General features: G+C 33.5%; 1 protein-coding gene across 3 annotated transcripts in view; it reads right to left on the minus strand.

Annotated features, from left to right (window-relative positions):
* RABEP1 (rabaptin, RAB GTPase binding effector protein 1) overlaps nucleotides 1-17,249 on the minus strand; it is a 79,361-nt gene that overhangs the window by 37,162 nt on the left and 24,950 nt on the right. For all 3 annotated transcript variants that reach the window (XR_010384472.1, XM_064495113.1, XM_064495114.1), the window contains 3 exons: nucleotides 5,095-5,298; nucleotides 3,115-3,275; nucleotides 146-265 (listed from right to left, as the gene is read on the minus strand). Coding sequence is in view for 2 of the 3 variants with exons in the window: in XM_064495113.1 (XP_064351183.1) it covers nucleotides 146-265; nucleotides 3,115-3,275; nucleotides 5,095-5,298 (485 nt within the window). In the remaining variant the exon portion in view is untranslated. The remainder of the gene's footprint in view (nucleotides 1-145; nucleotides 266-3,114; nucleotides 3,276-5,094; nucleotides 5,299-17,249) is intronic.

The raw sequence follows: 17,249 nt of genomic DNA on the forward strand, positions 1-17,249 counted from the left end.
AAGTATTTTCTTGCATTTTAAACAAAGCAAGAGTCTTAAGATGCATGGTCTAAATTATAGTTTTACTCCCTTAATATTCTAATTTTGCTCATAGCAATAGGGCAGAACCTCGGTTTCAAGCAAATGGATTACAATGTTTCACAACCTTTGAGGCCTCCAGCTCTTTAATCTTGTCTTCAGCCTCTGTCAGTTTATCTTTCAAAGCTGCAATTTCCTTCTCCATAGGCATCACAACAGACCGGAGTTTTTCAGCGTCCTCTTGGGCCTATGGTTAAAAAGAATTAAATGCTACAACTTACTGATTTAACGCTTTTCTAAGAAATTCTGACCTCCCCAACCTGTTAAAATTAGTGTAATAAATAAGTCTAGCAAGCACTGTATTAGCACTCACAAAATTGAACCACGTCTAACTTTTAAATGCTGCATTACTTTGAATGTCAAGTCATAATCATAGCTTTCCCAAATAGTCCATTTAGAATTTGGGAGTAAGTAGGAAAATTGATTCACTATGACAAATTTGACTCTTTAATTAACTGAGCTGGAAAATATCCTTATACAAAAGGAAATGCATATAATAAATACTTTAATTTTTATCATTCTGGTTAATAAATTAATGAAACTATAATTTCTTACAAATGATTAAAGGGCTGATTAATTTTTAACATAAAAAATAGAATTTATTTTCTAAAATATTAGAAAATTATGTTGCTATAAAAAGGCTTCCATCTAACTATTCAGAGCATTATTTTACTTCTGCTGTCTAAATAAAACAAACACAAAGAATGACCTCTAAAACCACACTGTTTTCCATCCTCCATTCTCAAAAACATGGATTAAAAGGAAACATCCATAAACTTAAATTGGTAAGAAACTTCATTTTCATATGTCTATGTATGTGTATGTGTATATACACACACACACACACACACACACACACACACACAGAGAGAGAAACAAAGGCAGACTCAAAAAGTTAGTTTTTTTCCCTTCTAGTGAAAATGAAAATTAATCTTATTCACTGAATTTAAAAGAGCTCAAGCTTTTCCTAAATTGTTCATGATACGGAAAATATTATCTATGCCCAAATGTAAGTGGAGATTTAAAAAAAAAAACCATATTTCTCAGAAAAGAGGGATGGCACTTTGTTTTCCAGCGCTTGCAAAGTCATTTCATCATTTATTTTATTTTGAACTAAGTTCTGTTTGGGAAAGACACATGAGCTTAAGATATCTTCAGTCAAAGCTAATTTGGGATGCTTATAGAGGTCTGCTGATAAAAATTAGCAGGGGAAAAAAGGAGAGAAGCAAAGAATGTAATACAGCTTGAGTAATTTATTAATGCAAAGATGACCTCACAACTCCAAGTGGTGCATATCATAATAAATAAAATTTCCAAAGATGACTTTTTTAAATGACAGAAGGTCAACTAAAAACAAAGAAAATCTGAGAAATTGTCTCAGCCAAGAGAAGCCTAAGGACGTAACTAAATGTAACATGGTATCCTGGATGGGATCTTGGAAAAGAAAAAAAGACTTGGGTTAAAAACTAATAAAATATGAGTACAAAGAAAGGACTTTAGTTAACAAAAATCAGTATTGATTTATTGTAACAAATATACCATACTAATATAAGATGTTAATAGGGGAAACTGGGAGTGGAGTATATGGGAACTCCATAGTCTCCTCACAATTTTTCTATAAATCAAAAACCATTTTAAAAAATAAGGTTTATTTGAAAAACTAAGGAATAAATTTTTAAAATGACAAAAGCGAAGGGTGGGTACAGCTCAGTGGTAAAGCACATGCTTAGCATGCACGAGGGGCTGGGTTCAATCCCCAGTACCCACATTTAAAAATAAAAAAAAAATGGTGAGTAGCAGATTGCAGAAATCATGATTATGAATATATTATCAGGATGAAAGAAAAACTATCCTCATGTGAATGGCACTTCACCATTCACATGGTGACATGAATGTGGCTCAGAATGAAATTTCTAATGATAGTATCAACTATGAATTCATCTCAAACAACTTCATAGAACTGAAGGCTGTCTACTTTGGATAACTACAGTAGATGACTAAGTGACTAGTGATCATGAAGACACTGTCAGATCCTCATGAAGATGCTGTATTACAATTACAATCTTTTCCTGAAATAAAAGAATGTAAACAACTATTCCTCAAGGTTCAAGCTTTTCTTTTGAGTGTTGAATTCTCAGATGATTTTTACATCATAAAAAAAAAATTAAATAATCTTCTAAATACATAAAAGTGGTTTCTGTATGAACCAAGGATTATGAACCAAAGATCATGATTAATTAAACTGAAAAGAAAAATCAAATTCTAATTATTATTTTATATGTAATTTCAAATATATGTATGTATATAAATTAACGAAGTGAAAGTTTATATAATCAAACTGGCCAAAAGCTTTTTTAAATTTTCTCAATGATAAAATGTTTCACCTTATATTTAGTTGCTCTGTGTTCAGGTGTCTTACAGCAATATGTTCAAGCATAACATTCAATACATTTTACACACAGGGACCAAGGAATATCAAGAAAGAAGGAAAACATCTGTTCTAAAGCTTCAGGTTAGACACAATTACTAAGCAACAACACTCATTCAGCAAATAATTGCTAAGAACCTATGTGCGAGACACTGCGCTAGGCATTTAGGATACACAATAAACGAGACGCCTGCCCTCATGAAACTTGTATTCTCGTAAGGAGGAAAAGGCAGCAAACAGTAAACCTAACAAATAGGTGAACTCTATGTATGTTCTAAGGAAATATGTGCAATGGGAGAAGAAAGAACAGAAGAACAAGTTGTGCAGGTGGGGGATGGAGGTGGGCAGGTTGCAATGTTAAATGGGGTGGTCAGAATAGGCCTCATGAGATGGAGACATCTGGTCGAAGATCTGAAGATGAGGGAGTTAACCTTACATATATCTGGGGGAAGGGCATCAAATCATTTAATACTATGTTCAGGTCTGTGTCCAAATAATTCCTCTAACAAAAAATAACAACTTCTATTACCATAATAATATTAGTTAAAGCATTACCACAAAAATATTTGGATTCAAATATTTCTACAGATGAATACATTCCTTCATACCTTTTTCATTTCATTTTCTAAATTTTCCTCCTCTTGACCTTCAGACAGCCTTCTCCTTAAATCAGCTATTTCCCTCTCTGCAGATTCTCGATACTGTGCCCACTGTGTTCGCTCCTGCTCCAGCCTAAGGTGAAACTGGTGCTCATAGTCACGAACTGTTTCTACAAAACATCACCAAATAGTTCATGTCCAAGCATTCTGAAAAAATGTTCTGGCACACTAAAATTTGAAAAGTAATTTTATATTAAAAAAATTCAGCCTAGTTTTTGGAAATCTTTCAATTCACTGAAAACAAAAACAGAAGCACTAAACTAACATTTCTAGTTCTTACTACATGTAGAAATTTTGCTAAGGATTTTAAATCAACTCTGATCTTCACAATAAACCTGTGCCATGTATTATTTTACAGATAAGGAACACCTACGAGAGGTTAAATACTCTGGCCAACATTTCATAACCAGAAAGAAGCAGAGCTAGAATTCAAACCTAAGGCCAACTCCAAAAGCTATGTTCTTAGATAGGACATATGACTCCTAGGACAAATATAACATGTCCTCCCAATCCAGCTATACACCTGAAAGTGTGAGAAAGGGGATATACTTCCAGAATGTTCTACTATATCCCAAGATACTAACTTAAGACAAATTCTAAAGTCTTTATAAAATGACTTTATCTTTAATACAATCTTAACACATTATGTGATAAATACTGCTCACTGTCCATTAACTTCCACTCTTTCTTGTTCCTAACAAAACCCCAATTTTGTTTCGAAGCCAAAGGCCCAATGTAAAAACTAGAGTTTCTAGATGCCTTGGTGGTTATGTGTAACCAGACACCTCGATAAAGTGTGTGGCGGGGACGGTATACACTGAAGATATCTAGAAAATTTTTGCTTTACTGAGGTGGACTGGAGGAGGGGCAGCCATTTTTTTTCAGCCACAAGGCAAAATGAAGTTGAAAACCACGTGAGGATGAAGAAACAAAAGGACTGAAGAAGCTTAGGACACTGATGACATCAGGTACCACTGTACTCAGCCCTAGATTACCTATCTCTGGATTTCTTCCATGAGAGAAATGAACTCTTATTTGGGTACACTGCTATAGTCAGGGAGGTAACACGAGGCTTAGAATAATCACTAGGTGATAGCCACAAACTCAAAAATAGTGCTAGTCTTACCTGCCTTCTTACAAAAAAGTGCTAAGGCAAATGACACATAACTGTGAAGACGGGAAAAAAGTTATCACTATTTCACATTTATATTATTAACTAAACTAATTCTAGGAACCCAAAGATTCAGGAGGCAGCTTACTTCATTTTATTATCATTTTCTCAGAAGCGCAGGCAGTAATTAAGCACTAGCGCTAACAGCCGAAAGAGACTAAATAAACTACTACTCTTCCTTCAGACCAAGGGCCGCCAGCTGGCAGCCCAGCAAGCCCATTCTAGCCCATAGGTCATTCTAACTCAGAGAATGAGCAAAAATTTCACTTAAAAATAAAAAGTTTTCTTTAAAATATAAAATTATGGCAATGCTGGCCTGGATGGGCCCTAATGAGCTGGAACTAATAAGTGTAAATAGTAAATAACTTTATTCTCTGCCTGGGAGGTGTCTCCAGCTCAGCACACTTCCTGTGCCCAGACGGCTTTATTCACTCACATTACTGGCCTGTCTTCTATAAGAAAATCCATTTTGAAGCCCTGCTTTAAACATTACGATGAACTACAGTTCTCATTTAATGTAGTATCTCTGTAACACTCTCATCAGAATTCATTATTAAATTTATTAAAATTACAGATTATATACCTATTTATAGTATCATTGGCTTCCCTTTTATTTGAAGACAACAGGCCATCTTGAAGATGGTAATACATAAAACTATATAAAACTCAGGATATACTTTAAGACCCTCTGAAAACGTTCTCAATCATGAGAATCAGTTACCTTAGAAAATCGTAAAAGGATCTGTCTTTGTCTTTACCTTTCATAACAGCCTGAAGTGAAGCAACTTCTTCTCTCCACTGTCTTTTCACTTCATCTATAGCTTCTTGCTTGGTATTTTCAGAGACCGTGGCAATGGCCTTGATATTTTCCATCTCTGCTTGGGCTTCCCACAGCTGTGTCCGAAGGTGTCCCAAATCATCTTGTGCAGCTTGTAAAACCGCATTTTGCCTCTTCAGATCCTCTGCGAAAAAAAGTGAAGACTGTCCATTAATGAAGAGTTCACTTTTATCAGGCTGACATTCCAATGAAGAAATAAAGCATTATATTTATAATGTTAACATTCTAATGAAAAAAATTAAGCATTACATTTTAAAACAACATAGAAAATGAAGTCATTTTAATAAAGGCAAGGTTTAAGGTATGCTGGGTATCACAAATCAATTATTAACTACCTAACCAGAGTGATTAAGGCCAGTTTTAGAGCTTAAATTTAGGCTCTTTTACCCATTGGCTAAATGAATTTATTTATTACCCTCTCTAGCCTCAGTTTCCACATCAGCAAAATTGGAATAAAAACAGCCACCTCAGAAAGTTGTTTTAATGATAAAACACTGTACTGAAACACAATTCAAAATGTTTAGTAAAAAAGAAAAGAAAGCCAGAGTACATGGCAGTTAGTGGCTCTAGGCCTTTTTTAAGCTGGGATTAATTTCTCAGCACCCCACCATTACCATCTCTTAAATATTAAGTTGATTTGATGTGCCTATCACATGATTTAAACATAAGTAGGGCATCTGGCCAAACTGACTTCCAATAAAAAAATGAACCTACCAACAGTATATAGAGGTGTGTCTGTTTTCCCATACCCTTACCAAGAGTCACTATTTTCAATTTTTTTTAACTTCTTGCCAACATCATGGGTAGAAAATGGTGACAGTTTTCATCCATATTTCCCTACTAATACAGAGACTGAGTATCGCTTCATACATTTATTAATGACCAGTATTTCCTCTTTGGTGATATCCTTTAACTATGTTTCTGATGAATTGTTTTTCTTCTAATTTGGGAGAGTATTTTATATATACTGGATATTAATCCTGTTTTCTCTAACAAAACTTCCCAGTCTGCCGCTGTCTCTTAACTTCTTTTTTATGTTTTTTGCCATCTAAATGTTATAAAAACATTTATGCAGAACTGTTCATCTTTGCGAAGTCATCAGTTTCCTTTACAGAGCACAATAACTAACCCAATTGGCCATAAAAACAGTTTGATTTAAGACCTAGCTCTACTACTAACCAGCTATGTAACTTTAAGGGAATCACCATGCCCTCAAGCCAGAATAGTGGCAAGGCTTTGTCTGTACAATCTTCAAAGTACTTGAAAAAAAATCAAATAACATCAATTAAAGAACTTTTAAAAGTTGTGAAGATATTCATCATTATCAAACAATCATAGGAATTAACAATTTGGTAATTCAAGTAACAGAAAAAAAAAACCTAGTCATAATAATTTTAAGCGAAGTCATTTACAAAATCTTCACTCTCTCAATATCAGTTTCATATCATTTTGTCACCACTATTAAAATATTCTGAAACACTAGCCAGAGACAGTTATAAGAACATTAGTTGCAGAAAGGAATTATCAAAAGAATCTTGAAGGCAAAATAGATAACTTTTATGGTAGGTATGTCACTGGGAATGACCCAGAAACTGAGTAAAGACATAAACATGTGAAACCACAAAAGAAGTGTGTGTGTGTATCAACTGTATATTCTAAGTGCTGCTTCACAAAATGTGAAATAAAAGGAAAAGCATTACTTATGGAATACTTTATCAAATTTTGAGAACTCCAATTCTGTCAAGGCTCAGATTTATACACTTAATACCTCCTCATGCTAATAATCCCCACGACTTTTGACTTATTGGAAATTACCCAGAGCTATTCACTACCATGCTGCCATTATGAACAGAAAAACTGCAAATAAATATTAAACCTACATACTAATTTTTGGCATGTTTCCTCAATTAAAAGCAGTATAGAGACCCTGGAGGAAAACTGGATCAAATCTTATTCCTGACTTACTTTATAAATATTTAGGTAAGATATAATATACATATTATTTGTCATATATAATATACAGTATATACTATTTGTTAAATATATGTGTATATGTATACTTAAACTAGGAAACAAACAGAACTTAAAAATAAAGTTAGAAAAACAGTTTTTTTGTAGCAAAGCATTTCAAAAATGTTAGCCAATGGGTACAAGTTATTAAAGAACAATTATTTTTTGTTTTTGTAGATGTTTTACAGATGATTTTCAAACATACTCAAAAGTTGAGAGTATAATACAACAATCCTTCACACACCCACTACCAGTTACCAAGATTTTATTTCAACCATCCTTTTTCTTTGCTGAAGTATTTTAAAAGTCCCAGAAACCATATTACATCATCAAACATACTATACATGCATATCTTCTTACACACAGTGCCACCATCATCACATCTAACAAAACAACTGCTTGATATAATCTAATACTCAGTCTTAGTGAAATTTCTCCATTTGCCACAAAAATGTATTTATGAAGATTTGTTTGACTTGGGATACAAACAAGACACTTCATTTGGTTATACTAACACTTCAAGAAGAAACAAACATAAAGGATTCTATAATGAACACCTATTACCTATCACCTAGCTTCATCAATTTTTAGTATCATTGCTACATATGTCTCAATTTCTTTCTAACCTTAAGAAACATAACTTTACAAATACACTATTTTCTTCAGAGGCAACTATCAGGAATGCAGAGTTATCATTACTATGCATATTTTACACCTTTACACTATGTTGCAGATTTTTAACCTTAATGCTCTAGTACTGTAGTATTTTTCCACAATTAGCTCATTCCTCAGTTTTTGACACTGGTAATACAAGTAACTACCTCACTTTGTTAACTGCAATACCACAGAACCAACAGATCAGCTATTACAGTTCATGGGCATTCCAGTGTGAGGTAGGAATCTACTTTTTCATGTAGATGTTCCCCTGGTTCCACACCCAAGGCCTCAGTCTTTTCCCATTTTTATAAAGCCGTTTACATCATACATCAAATGTCCTGATATACTGAGGGTCTGATTATGAAACCTCTATTCTACAAATAAAGCTTATTTGTCTGTTCTCATGCCAATCCTATACTGTCTAAACTAATACAGCATTATTTAATATTTAGTCTACTCTTGTATATATTTAAAATTTTCCATAATAATTTCAAAAGGCCATGATAGCGAGAGGGGATAGCTCAGTGGTAGAGTGCCTGCCTAACATGCACAAGGTCCTGAGTTCAATCCCCAGTACCTCCACTTTAAAAATAAGTAAATAAATAAATCTAATTACCTCCTCCCCTTAAAAAGGGCATTCAAAAGGCCATGATAGTTTTGAATAAAGTGGGGAGACTTCCCCTACCAGATATTAAAGATGATTATTATAAGCCTCATGTACCCACTGCCCAGCTCCAGCAATCATAAACCAATAGGCAATCCTGTCCCATCCACCCATTTGCATTCTACAACTTATTATTTTGAGATGTCTCAAGAATTTTTTAATTAAACTTTATTTCTTAGAGCAATGTTGGGTTTACAGCAAAACTGAGCAGGAAGTACAGAGTTCCCATCAACTCCCTACATCCCCATGTACAACCTCTCCCCCTGCTGACATCCCTCACCACAGCGGTACATTTATCATGATTTCTGAACTTACAATGACACATCCTTATCACTCAAATTCCAGAGTTTACATTAGGATAATGTATAGTGACATGTATCCACCACTCTAGTATCATACAGAAGAGTTTCAGTGCCCTAAAAATCTCTGCTTTGCTTGTTCATCCTCCTATCCTCCTAACCCCTGGTGACCACTTAGCTTTTTACTATCTCCATAGTTTCCCCTTTTCCAGAAAGTCATATAGTTAGAATTACTCAGTATGTTGTCCCTTCAGATTGGCTTCTTTCACTGAGTAGTATACATTTAATTTTCTCTACTTTTCATGGCTTGAGAGCTCGTTTCCTTTTCACACTGAACAATATTCCACTGTACCACAATTTATCTGCTCAACTACTGAAGAACATCTTGGTTGCTTCTAAGTTTTGTCAATCGCCAACAAATAAAGTTGCAAAAAACATTTATGTGCAGGTTTGAGGGGGACATATTTCAATTCATTCAGGTAAATACCAAAGAGCAAAACTGCTGAATCATATCCTGAGTATGTTTAGTTTTGTAAGAAACTGCCAAACTGCCTCCCAAAGCAGCTGTACCACGTTGCATTCCCACCAGCAGTGAATAAGAGTTCCTGTTGCTCCACATCATCAGCAGCATTGGTGGTGTCCATGTTTTAGATTTGAGCCATTTAAATAGGTGTGTAGTGACCCCCTATTGTTTTCATATTTGGGTAGTGATCTCTCACTGTTTTAATATATTTGCAGATTTATACAACCATCACCACAATCAATTTTGAAATATTTTAATCACCCCACAAAGAAATCCAGCACTCTTTATTTATCATCCCCCTACCCTATACCCTCCACCCCCCAATCCTAGGTAACCACTAACCTATCCCTAACAACCACCAATTCTGGGTATTTCATATAAATGGAATCATACATACTCTCTGACTGGCTTTTGTCCCTTAGGATAATACTTTCAAGGTTCATCCATGTTGTAGTATCAGTACTTCATTCCTTTTTATGGAGGAATAATAAAAGCAATTTGTTTATCCATTTATCAGTTAATGGATTTTGGGTTTATTCCTCACTTTTTGACTACTATGAATAAGGCGGCCATGGAAATTCACGTAGAAAGATTAATGTATGGACATGTCTTCTTTCCTCTTGTATATATACCTTGGAGTAGAACTGCTGGGTCAAATGGTAACTCTATGTTTAACCACTTAAGGAACTGAAAGACTATTACAAAGCTACTAGACCATTTAACATTCCTGCCAGCAGTGCATGAGGGTTCTGATTTCTCCACATTCTGGCCAACTCTTGTTATTAACTGCCTTTTTGACACAGCTATCTTGGTGAGTGTAAAGTGGCGTCTCATTGTAGTTTTGTGTTTCCCTCATAGATGATGACATGGAGCATCTTAACATGTGCTTACTGGCCATTTATGTAGCTTTCTTGGATAAAGGTCTATTCAGATCTGTTGACCAATTTTAATTGGGCTGTCTTTTCATTATTGAATTGTAAGAGTTCTTAGTATAACCTAGATAAAAGTCCCTTATCTGATATATTTGCAAACTTTTCTCCCATTTGCTGGACTGTTTTTTCATTCTTTAGTTAGTGTACTTGGGAACCCAAAAATTTTTTAACTTTTTACAAAGACCAGTTTATCTAATTTTTCACTGTTTCTGCTTGTAGTGTCACTATCTAAGACATGACTGCCTAACCCAAAGCCACAAAGGCGTACCCCTACATTTTTCTCTTAAGAGTTTTACAGTTTATTTTTTAAACCTAGATGCCTGACACATGCTGAGTTAACTTCTGTAGATGCTAGGAGTCCAACGTTATTCTTTAGCATGTAGACATCCAGAGGTCTCAGTACAATTCACTGAAAAGATGATTCCATCCCCGTTGAATTGTTTTGGCACCTTGGAGGAAATCAACTGATCATATATATTTCTGGATTCACAATTTTGTTCCATTGAATTATTCCTATCCTTATACTAAAACTATACTATCTTGATTACTGTTGCTTTGCAGTAAGTTTTGAAATCAATAAGTGTCATTTCTTCCAACTTTGTTTCCCAAGAATGTTTCTAGATCCCTGGCATTTTCATATAAATTTTAGGATCAAATTATTAATTCCTACAAAGAAAGCAACTGAGACACCAAAAGATATTGCATTAAATCTGTAGGATCAATCAGAAGAATATTGCTAATATTAAATCTTCTGATGTATGAACATGGGATGTCTTTCCAATTTAGATCTTTAAATTTTTTTCAGTGTTTTTTAAGTTTCCAGAGTACAAGTTTTATATTTATTTTGTTAAATTTACTCTTAAGTATATTATTCACTTTTGATGCTGTTGTAAATGAAACTCTTTCTTTAATTTCATTTCCAGATTATTCATTGCAAGTGTATGGAAATAAGATTGGTTTTTGTATATTTATCTTGTATCCTGGAACCCTGCTGAACTCATATTAGTTCAAATGGTTTTTTAGTGGATTCCCTACAATTTTCTATGTAAAAGAGACCATCTAAGAATAGAAAGTTTTACTTCTCCTTTTCCAACCTGAATTCCTTTTTATTGCCCCCTACCCCTGCGTTTTGGCCTAACTGCTCTGGATAGAACCTCCAGTCCAATGATGAAAAGTGGTAAAAGTGGACATCACTGTCTTGTTCCAATCTTAGGAAGAAAGCATTCAGTCTTTAACCATTAAGTATGATGACGTTAGCTGTGGGTTTTCTGTAAATGCCTCTTATCAGGTTGAAGCTTCCTTTTATTCTTAGTTTGGTTAGTATTTTTTATCATAAAAGGGTGTTGAATTTTGTCAAATGCTTTTTCTGTGTCTACAGAGAAGACTGTATGTTTTTGTTTTTATCTTATTAATGTGATGCATTACATTAACTGATTTTCAAGTATTGAACCAACCTTGCATTGTTAGGATAAATCCCACTTGAACATGGTGTATAATCCATTTTATGTATTGCTGAATTTGGCTTGCTAGTATTTTGTTGAGAATTTTTGCATCTATATTCATAAGGAATATTGGTTTGTAGTTTTTTGGGGGAGTAGGGTAGAAGGGTTTGTTTTGGGGTTTTTTTTTCTTGTGATGTCCATCTTGATTTGATACTGGGGTATTAGCCTTATAAAATTAGTATGGAAGTCTCTCCTCCTGTTTACTTTTTAGTAGAGTTTGAGAAGTATCAATGTTAATTCTTTGAACATACAGTAAAATTCACTACTTAAGCCATCTAAGCCTAGGCTTTTCATTTTTTTGTGGGTAGTTTTTTAACTACAAATTCAATTTCTTTATTTGCTATGGGTCTAATTCAGATTTTCTATTTCTTCTTCAGTTAGTTTTGGTGTTTGTATCTTCCTAGGAATTTGTGCATTTCATCATTCAGACTCCCTTATTCTTCTGTAAGGGTAGTAGTAACGGCCCCTGTATTCATTTCTTGGTCAATACAGCTAAAGATGTGTCAATTTTGTTGGTCTTTCCAAAGAAAGCACTATTACTTTCACTGATTTTCATTATTGATTTTCTATTCTGTAATTCACCAAATCTTACTCTAATCCTCATTTCCTTCCCTCCTACTTGTTTTAGGGTTCATTAACTTTTTTCTAGCATTTTAAGGTGGAAGGGTAGATTACTGACTTGAAATATTTCAATACAGGGATTTATAGCTGTGTATGTCTAAGTACTGATGTAACTGCATCTCATAAGGGTTGGTATGGTGTGTCTACAATTTCACTTACCTCAAAGTATTTTCTAATTTTCTTTGTGATTTCTTCTTTTAGCCACTGATTTCTTAGGATTGTAGTATCTAATTTCTACATATTTGTGAGTTTCCTACATTTCACTACACTGTAGTCAAGAGAATACAGATTGTATTATTTCAACCCTCTTATATTTCCTTGTTATCTTCTTCTTGTTGTTCTACTCATTAATGAAAGTAAAGTGTTCAAGAGTACTACTCTTACTGTCAGACTATATTTCTCCCTCCCTTTCTGTCAGTTTGCTTCCTGTATTTTGGCACTCTGTAATTAGATGTATATGTAACTATTTTGTTCTCCTGCTGGATGGTCCTTTTGTCACTATAAAATGTCCTTCTTTAGTAACTTGTTTTGGTTTGAAATCTATTTTGCCTGATATTAGCATGGTCTTTCCAGCTTTCTTATGGTTGCTATATGCAAAATATATTTTTTTCATCCTTTTACTTTCAATCTGTTTGTATCTTTGGATCTCAAATGTATCAACTAGACTATATAGTTGGATCTTGTTATTAACCAGTCTGAAACTCTCTACCTTTTATTTGGATTGTTTAATCCATTCACATTTAATATTACTGATATAACAATATTATTGGATTTAAGTTTGCAACTTTTCTTCACTATATTTTATGTCCTTTTGTTCCTCTATTCTTCTTTCACTGCTTTCTTTTGCCTTAAGTGAATAATTTCTAAAGTAACATACTAATTCCTTTCATAATCGTTTCACTATAGGTTCTTGTGTTAGTGGTTGCTCTAGGGCTTACCATATATATCTTAACAGACTCTATTTCAGATTTATACAATCTCAGTCCCAGTGAAATATAGAGATCTTACTCCTCTATAGCTCTCTTCTCTTTTTCCCATGTCTATGCTTTTGCTGTTACATATGTTGCTACCTATATATACTATAAACCCAATGATACACTGCTATACTTACTGATTCACATAACTGTCTTTAAAGAAGCTTATTAAAGTAAGGAACTCAATAACATCAAAAGCACATCTTTCGGATGAAAACTCTAATTCAAAAAATTACACGTGCTCATAACAGCACTGTTTACAATAGCCAAGACATGGAAACAACCCAGGTGCCCATTAACAGACAGTTGGTTTAGGAATATGTGCATGTGTGTGTGACTCACATACTTAGAAAACAAACTTACGGATACCAAAGGAGAAAGGGAGGTAGGGAGGGAAAAATTAGGAGTATGGGATAAAGAGATACAAAGTACTGTACATAAAACAGATTAGCAATAAAGATTTACTGTTTAGTACAGGGAACTATATTCACTACCTTGTGAACCTATACTAGAAAAATCTGAACAAAATATGTAACCGATTTACCTTGATTTACTTTGCTTCACACCTGAAACTAATGCAGTATTGTAAATCAACTATACTTCAATTAAAAAAAAAACCTTTTGGAAAAAACTAATTAAAAAAAAGACAATTACTGATATAGTAGAGATGTGAAAATGTAAAAGTACTGTGTATGCACATGCCAAAAAGTTGTAAATTCAGATGAATAATTTTCCAGGAAATATAAATTACCAAAATCCCTCAAATGGAAAACCTGAATAAACCATAAGCATAGAGAAACAGAATCAATAAGCAGAATTCTTATTTACAAAAGGATGCCACAGGCATAGGTTTTAGAGGCAAATTTTGTTAAATCATCAAGGAAAATTTGTTTCTATGTTTTATATACTATGACTTACTAGATCATTTAGTTTTAATTTCTCATTCCTTTTAATATTAATTTTAATAAATGTTTTTAAAGTTACAATCTTACTTTCAAAGTATTGTTTTAGCTGCATCCCACAAGTATCTTCACTGTATTCTAAGTATTTTACAATCTCCATCATGATTTCCTCTTTAACTCATAAGCAATAGGAAAGCATTCTTAGTTTCCAAACTTTAAAAAAAAATTTACATTGTTTAAAATCTTTCTAGCTGCATTAGGTAAGAAAACATAGTAAATAGCTTGCCTTTTTAAATACATTGAGTCTTCCTTTGAGATACACAATGACAATTTTTAGGTGCCCCTTATGAATATAAAGGACGTATATTTTTAATTTTTTCAGTACATCATTCCTAAGAGATGAAGCTTTTTAAAATTCTGTTGTTCAAAGCTATGATGTTTCTACCTATTACTTGATCTAGCAACTGATATGTTAAACATCTCCTATATGTGTATTTACCAATTTCTCCTTGTAATTCTATCACCTTTTGTTTTATATGACATATCATGGCTATTTTGTTAGGTACAGACAAATTCATGATTACATTCTATCTGTAGATTGTTTCATTCATCATGAAATGGCCTTCTATATCATATCTTCAATGCTTTTTGCCTTAAGTCTCAATTTTGTTGTTATTGCCTCATTTGTTTTACTTTCTTCTTTAAAAAAAATGAAAGTGAACGAGGAAGTTTTTTGGTTTTCTTTTTTACAGTCAGATTTATTAGTTTCTATGTCGGTATTGTTTCTTATATCCTATCCATTCCCTCTTATGTTTACTTTTCTCCTTGTAAACATTATCTTTACTAGTTCTTCTGGTGATTTATGTGGGTGATAAATGTTCTTAAGTTTTTGTATGCCTGAAATACCAATTTTGTTCTTGCTCTTGAATACTTAAGCTTCATATAATATTTTAGGTTCACAACTGCTTTTTCTCTGCACTTTGAAGATCTTATTTCATTGTTTCCTAGCATCTGTTCTGCTTATGTGGTATCTCTTGTCAGCATAATTGTTGCTTCTCTCCAGTAGCTTTCAAAATTTTCTTTTCATTCTTGATGCTCCACAGTTTAAGATGTGTCAAAGTATAAATTTACTATTTATTTATCCTACATGGTTCACAGTATTTATGTTAAGGACTCACTTGTTTTTTTTTCTTTTTATTTCTTTTCACTTCTGTTTCTTAATGCTTGAAAAATCTATTATTATATCCTCAAATTTTCTCTACTATTCCCTCCATTCTCTTCTCCTGGAACCCTTTTTAGAAGTGTGTTAGAGACTCAATTCATCTTCTACGTCAACTGCTCTTTGACATTTCTCTCTTTGTCTCACTGGGAGAGAGAACCCTTCAATATCATTTTCTAATTTACAAACTCTCTGTGTCTACAGTTTAAACAATCTGTTAACCCTTATTTCAATTTATGTATGTTTCCAAGATTCTAATGGTTAAGTTTTAAAACATAATCTAGTTTTATTTCTACATCTAAGTACAAACTTACAGTATGTGAACCACAAATATCTTCCAAAACCTAGCTTTTAACTATTGAAGATCTGATTAGTTAGCATCAGAGCTTTATGTAAGTTATGACCATGTACAAAATCTTTTAAAAACCACTAGAAAATTTCACTGTCTTCTGGTGGTTAACATGAGCTCTATTTCTACTCTTCTGCTTCAAATTGAGAATTCTGTGGCCTTTTGTTTGCTGCTTCATGTAATAGGCTCTTACTCATTGCCCAAGACTGAGGATTTCCAAATCACAAAGCACAAACACTGCTGCAGTGCCAAGCTTTGTACTGAAGTTGGTTAAAGGAGAAAGCTAAATCAAATACTTTTTTTTTTAAAGCTAAATCCCTTTTTTAAGTTCAACAGAAAAGCAACAAAACTTTCAGAACTAGTCATAACATTCCCCGCTGAAGTCAGCTGGGAAAAGAATGGGTACTAAGGCAGAACAGTCAGTAAGAGGAGTTAAAATGTAATAATCTCTTACTAGTACTCCTCATTGCTATTTGCACTTATATTTCACCCAAATAAACGAAAGCACAGCTATTACAACACCAAAGCAAAAGCTATTCCTATTGGGAAAAACGCCCGCCAGCGTTTGGACTTCTGGGGTTACTCTGACCTGGCTGGCTGAAAGATAAAATAGACAAAGACTGCTGAACACATTAAAACCATGGCTTATAACTTATCACCTGTGAAAATCACAGAAGACTAGGCTTATACTCATGCAATAATATAAGCTGCTTCTTTAGAGAACATCTTTAAATCTGTTTTTTATAATGATACAGGCAAACAGCCAAGACAGAAACTAAATCAGCATTTACCTTTTCCACAGTGTGCAATTTCTTTAGAAATGACACCAAAATTCTCAAAAGAGGATCACATTATTCCTTTTGAAATTTTGTAGAAAGTTACTTCACCTGTTCTCTATAGCCAACTTAAGTTCATTGAGAACTTCAGACAGTAAAGATACTATAGTACACATAAAGTTTATTGGGTCTAGATGTAGTCAAAGAAGTTTTAACATACCAAATATGTTTTTGAATGAATCCACATTACAAGTTGTTTAAATTAAGAGATATAAAACTGCAACTGATAATGTATTTCAGAAATGAGGGGTTCTTATTTTCATTTTTTCAAAATTTTACAGAAAAGTCAATTTTGTAATTTCAAAAATTATGATAAGAAAACAAAGAAAAACATAACGGCTTTATTTGGGGACAGAGAAAAACAGAAAGCAAAATGAACAAACTTTGGATGAGATAAACTTGAATTTACTGAATGAGCAAAGACTGAAAAAAGACTGTAGAAAAGATGATGAAGCAACAGATTTACTGGTGTGAGAAATGGAAGAGGATGCCACAGGCCAGTATCATAGTGAGTTTGAACTGGTCCTCAAAGGAAATACTGCCATGACCTCATACATATATATTAAAAGGTATTATAGTCATCTTGA

This window comes from Camelus dromedarius, chromosome 16, assembly GCF_036321535.1.
Source record: "Camelus dromedarius isolate mCamDro1 chromosome 16, mCamDro1.pat, whole genome shotgun sequence".
NCBI classification, from domain to species: Eukaryota; Metazoa; Chordata; class Mammalia; order Artiodactyla; family Camelidae; genus Camelus; species Camelus dromedarius.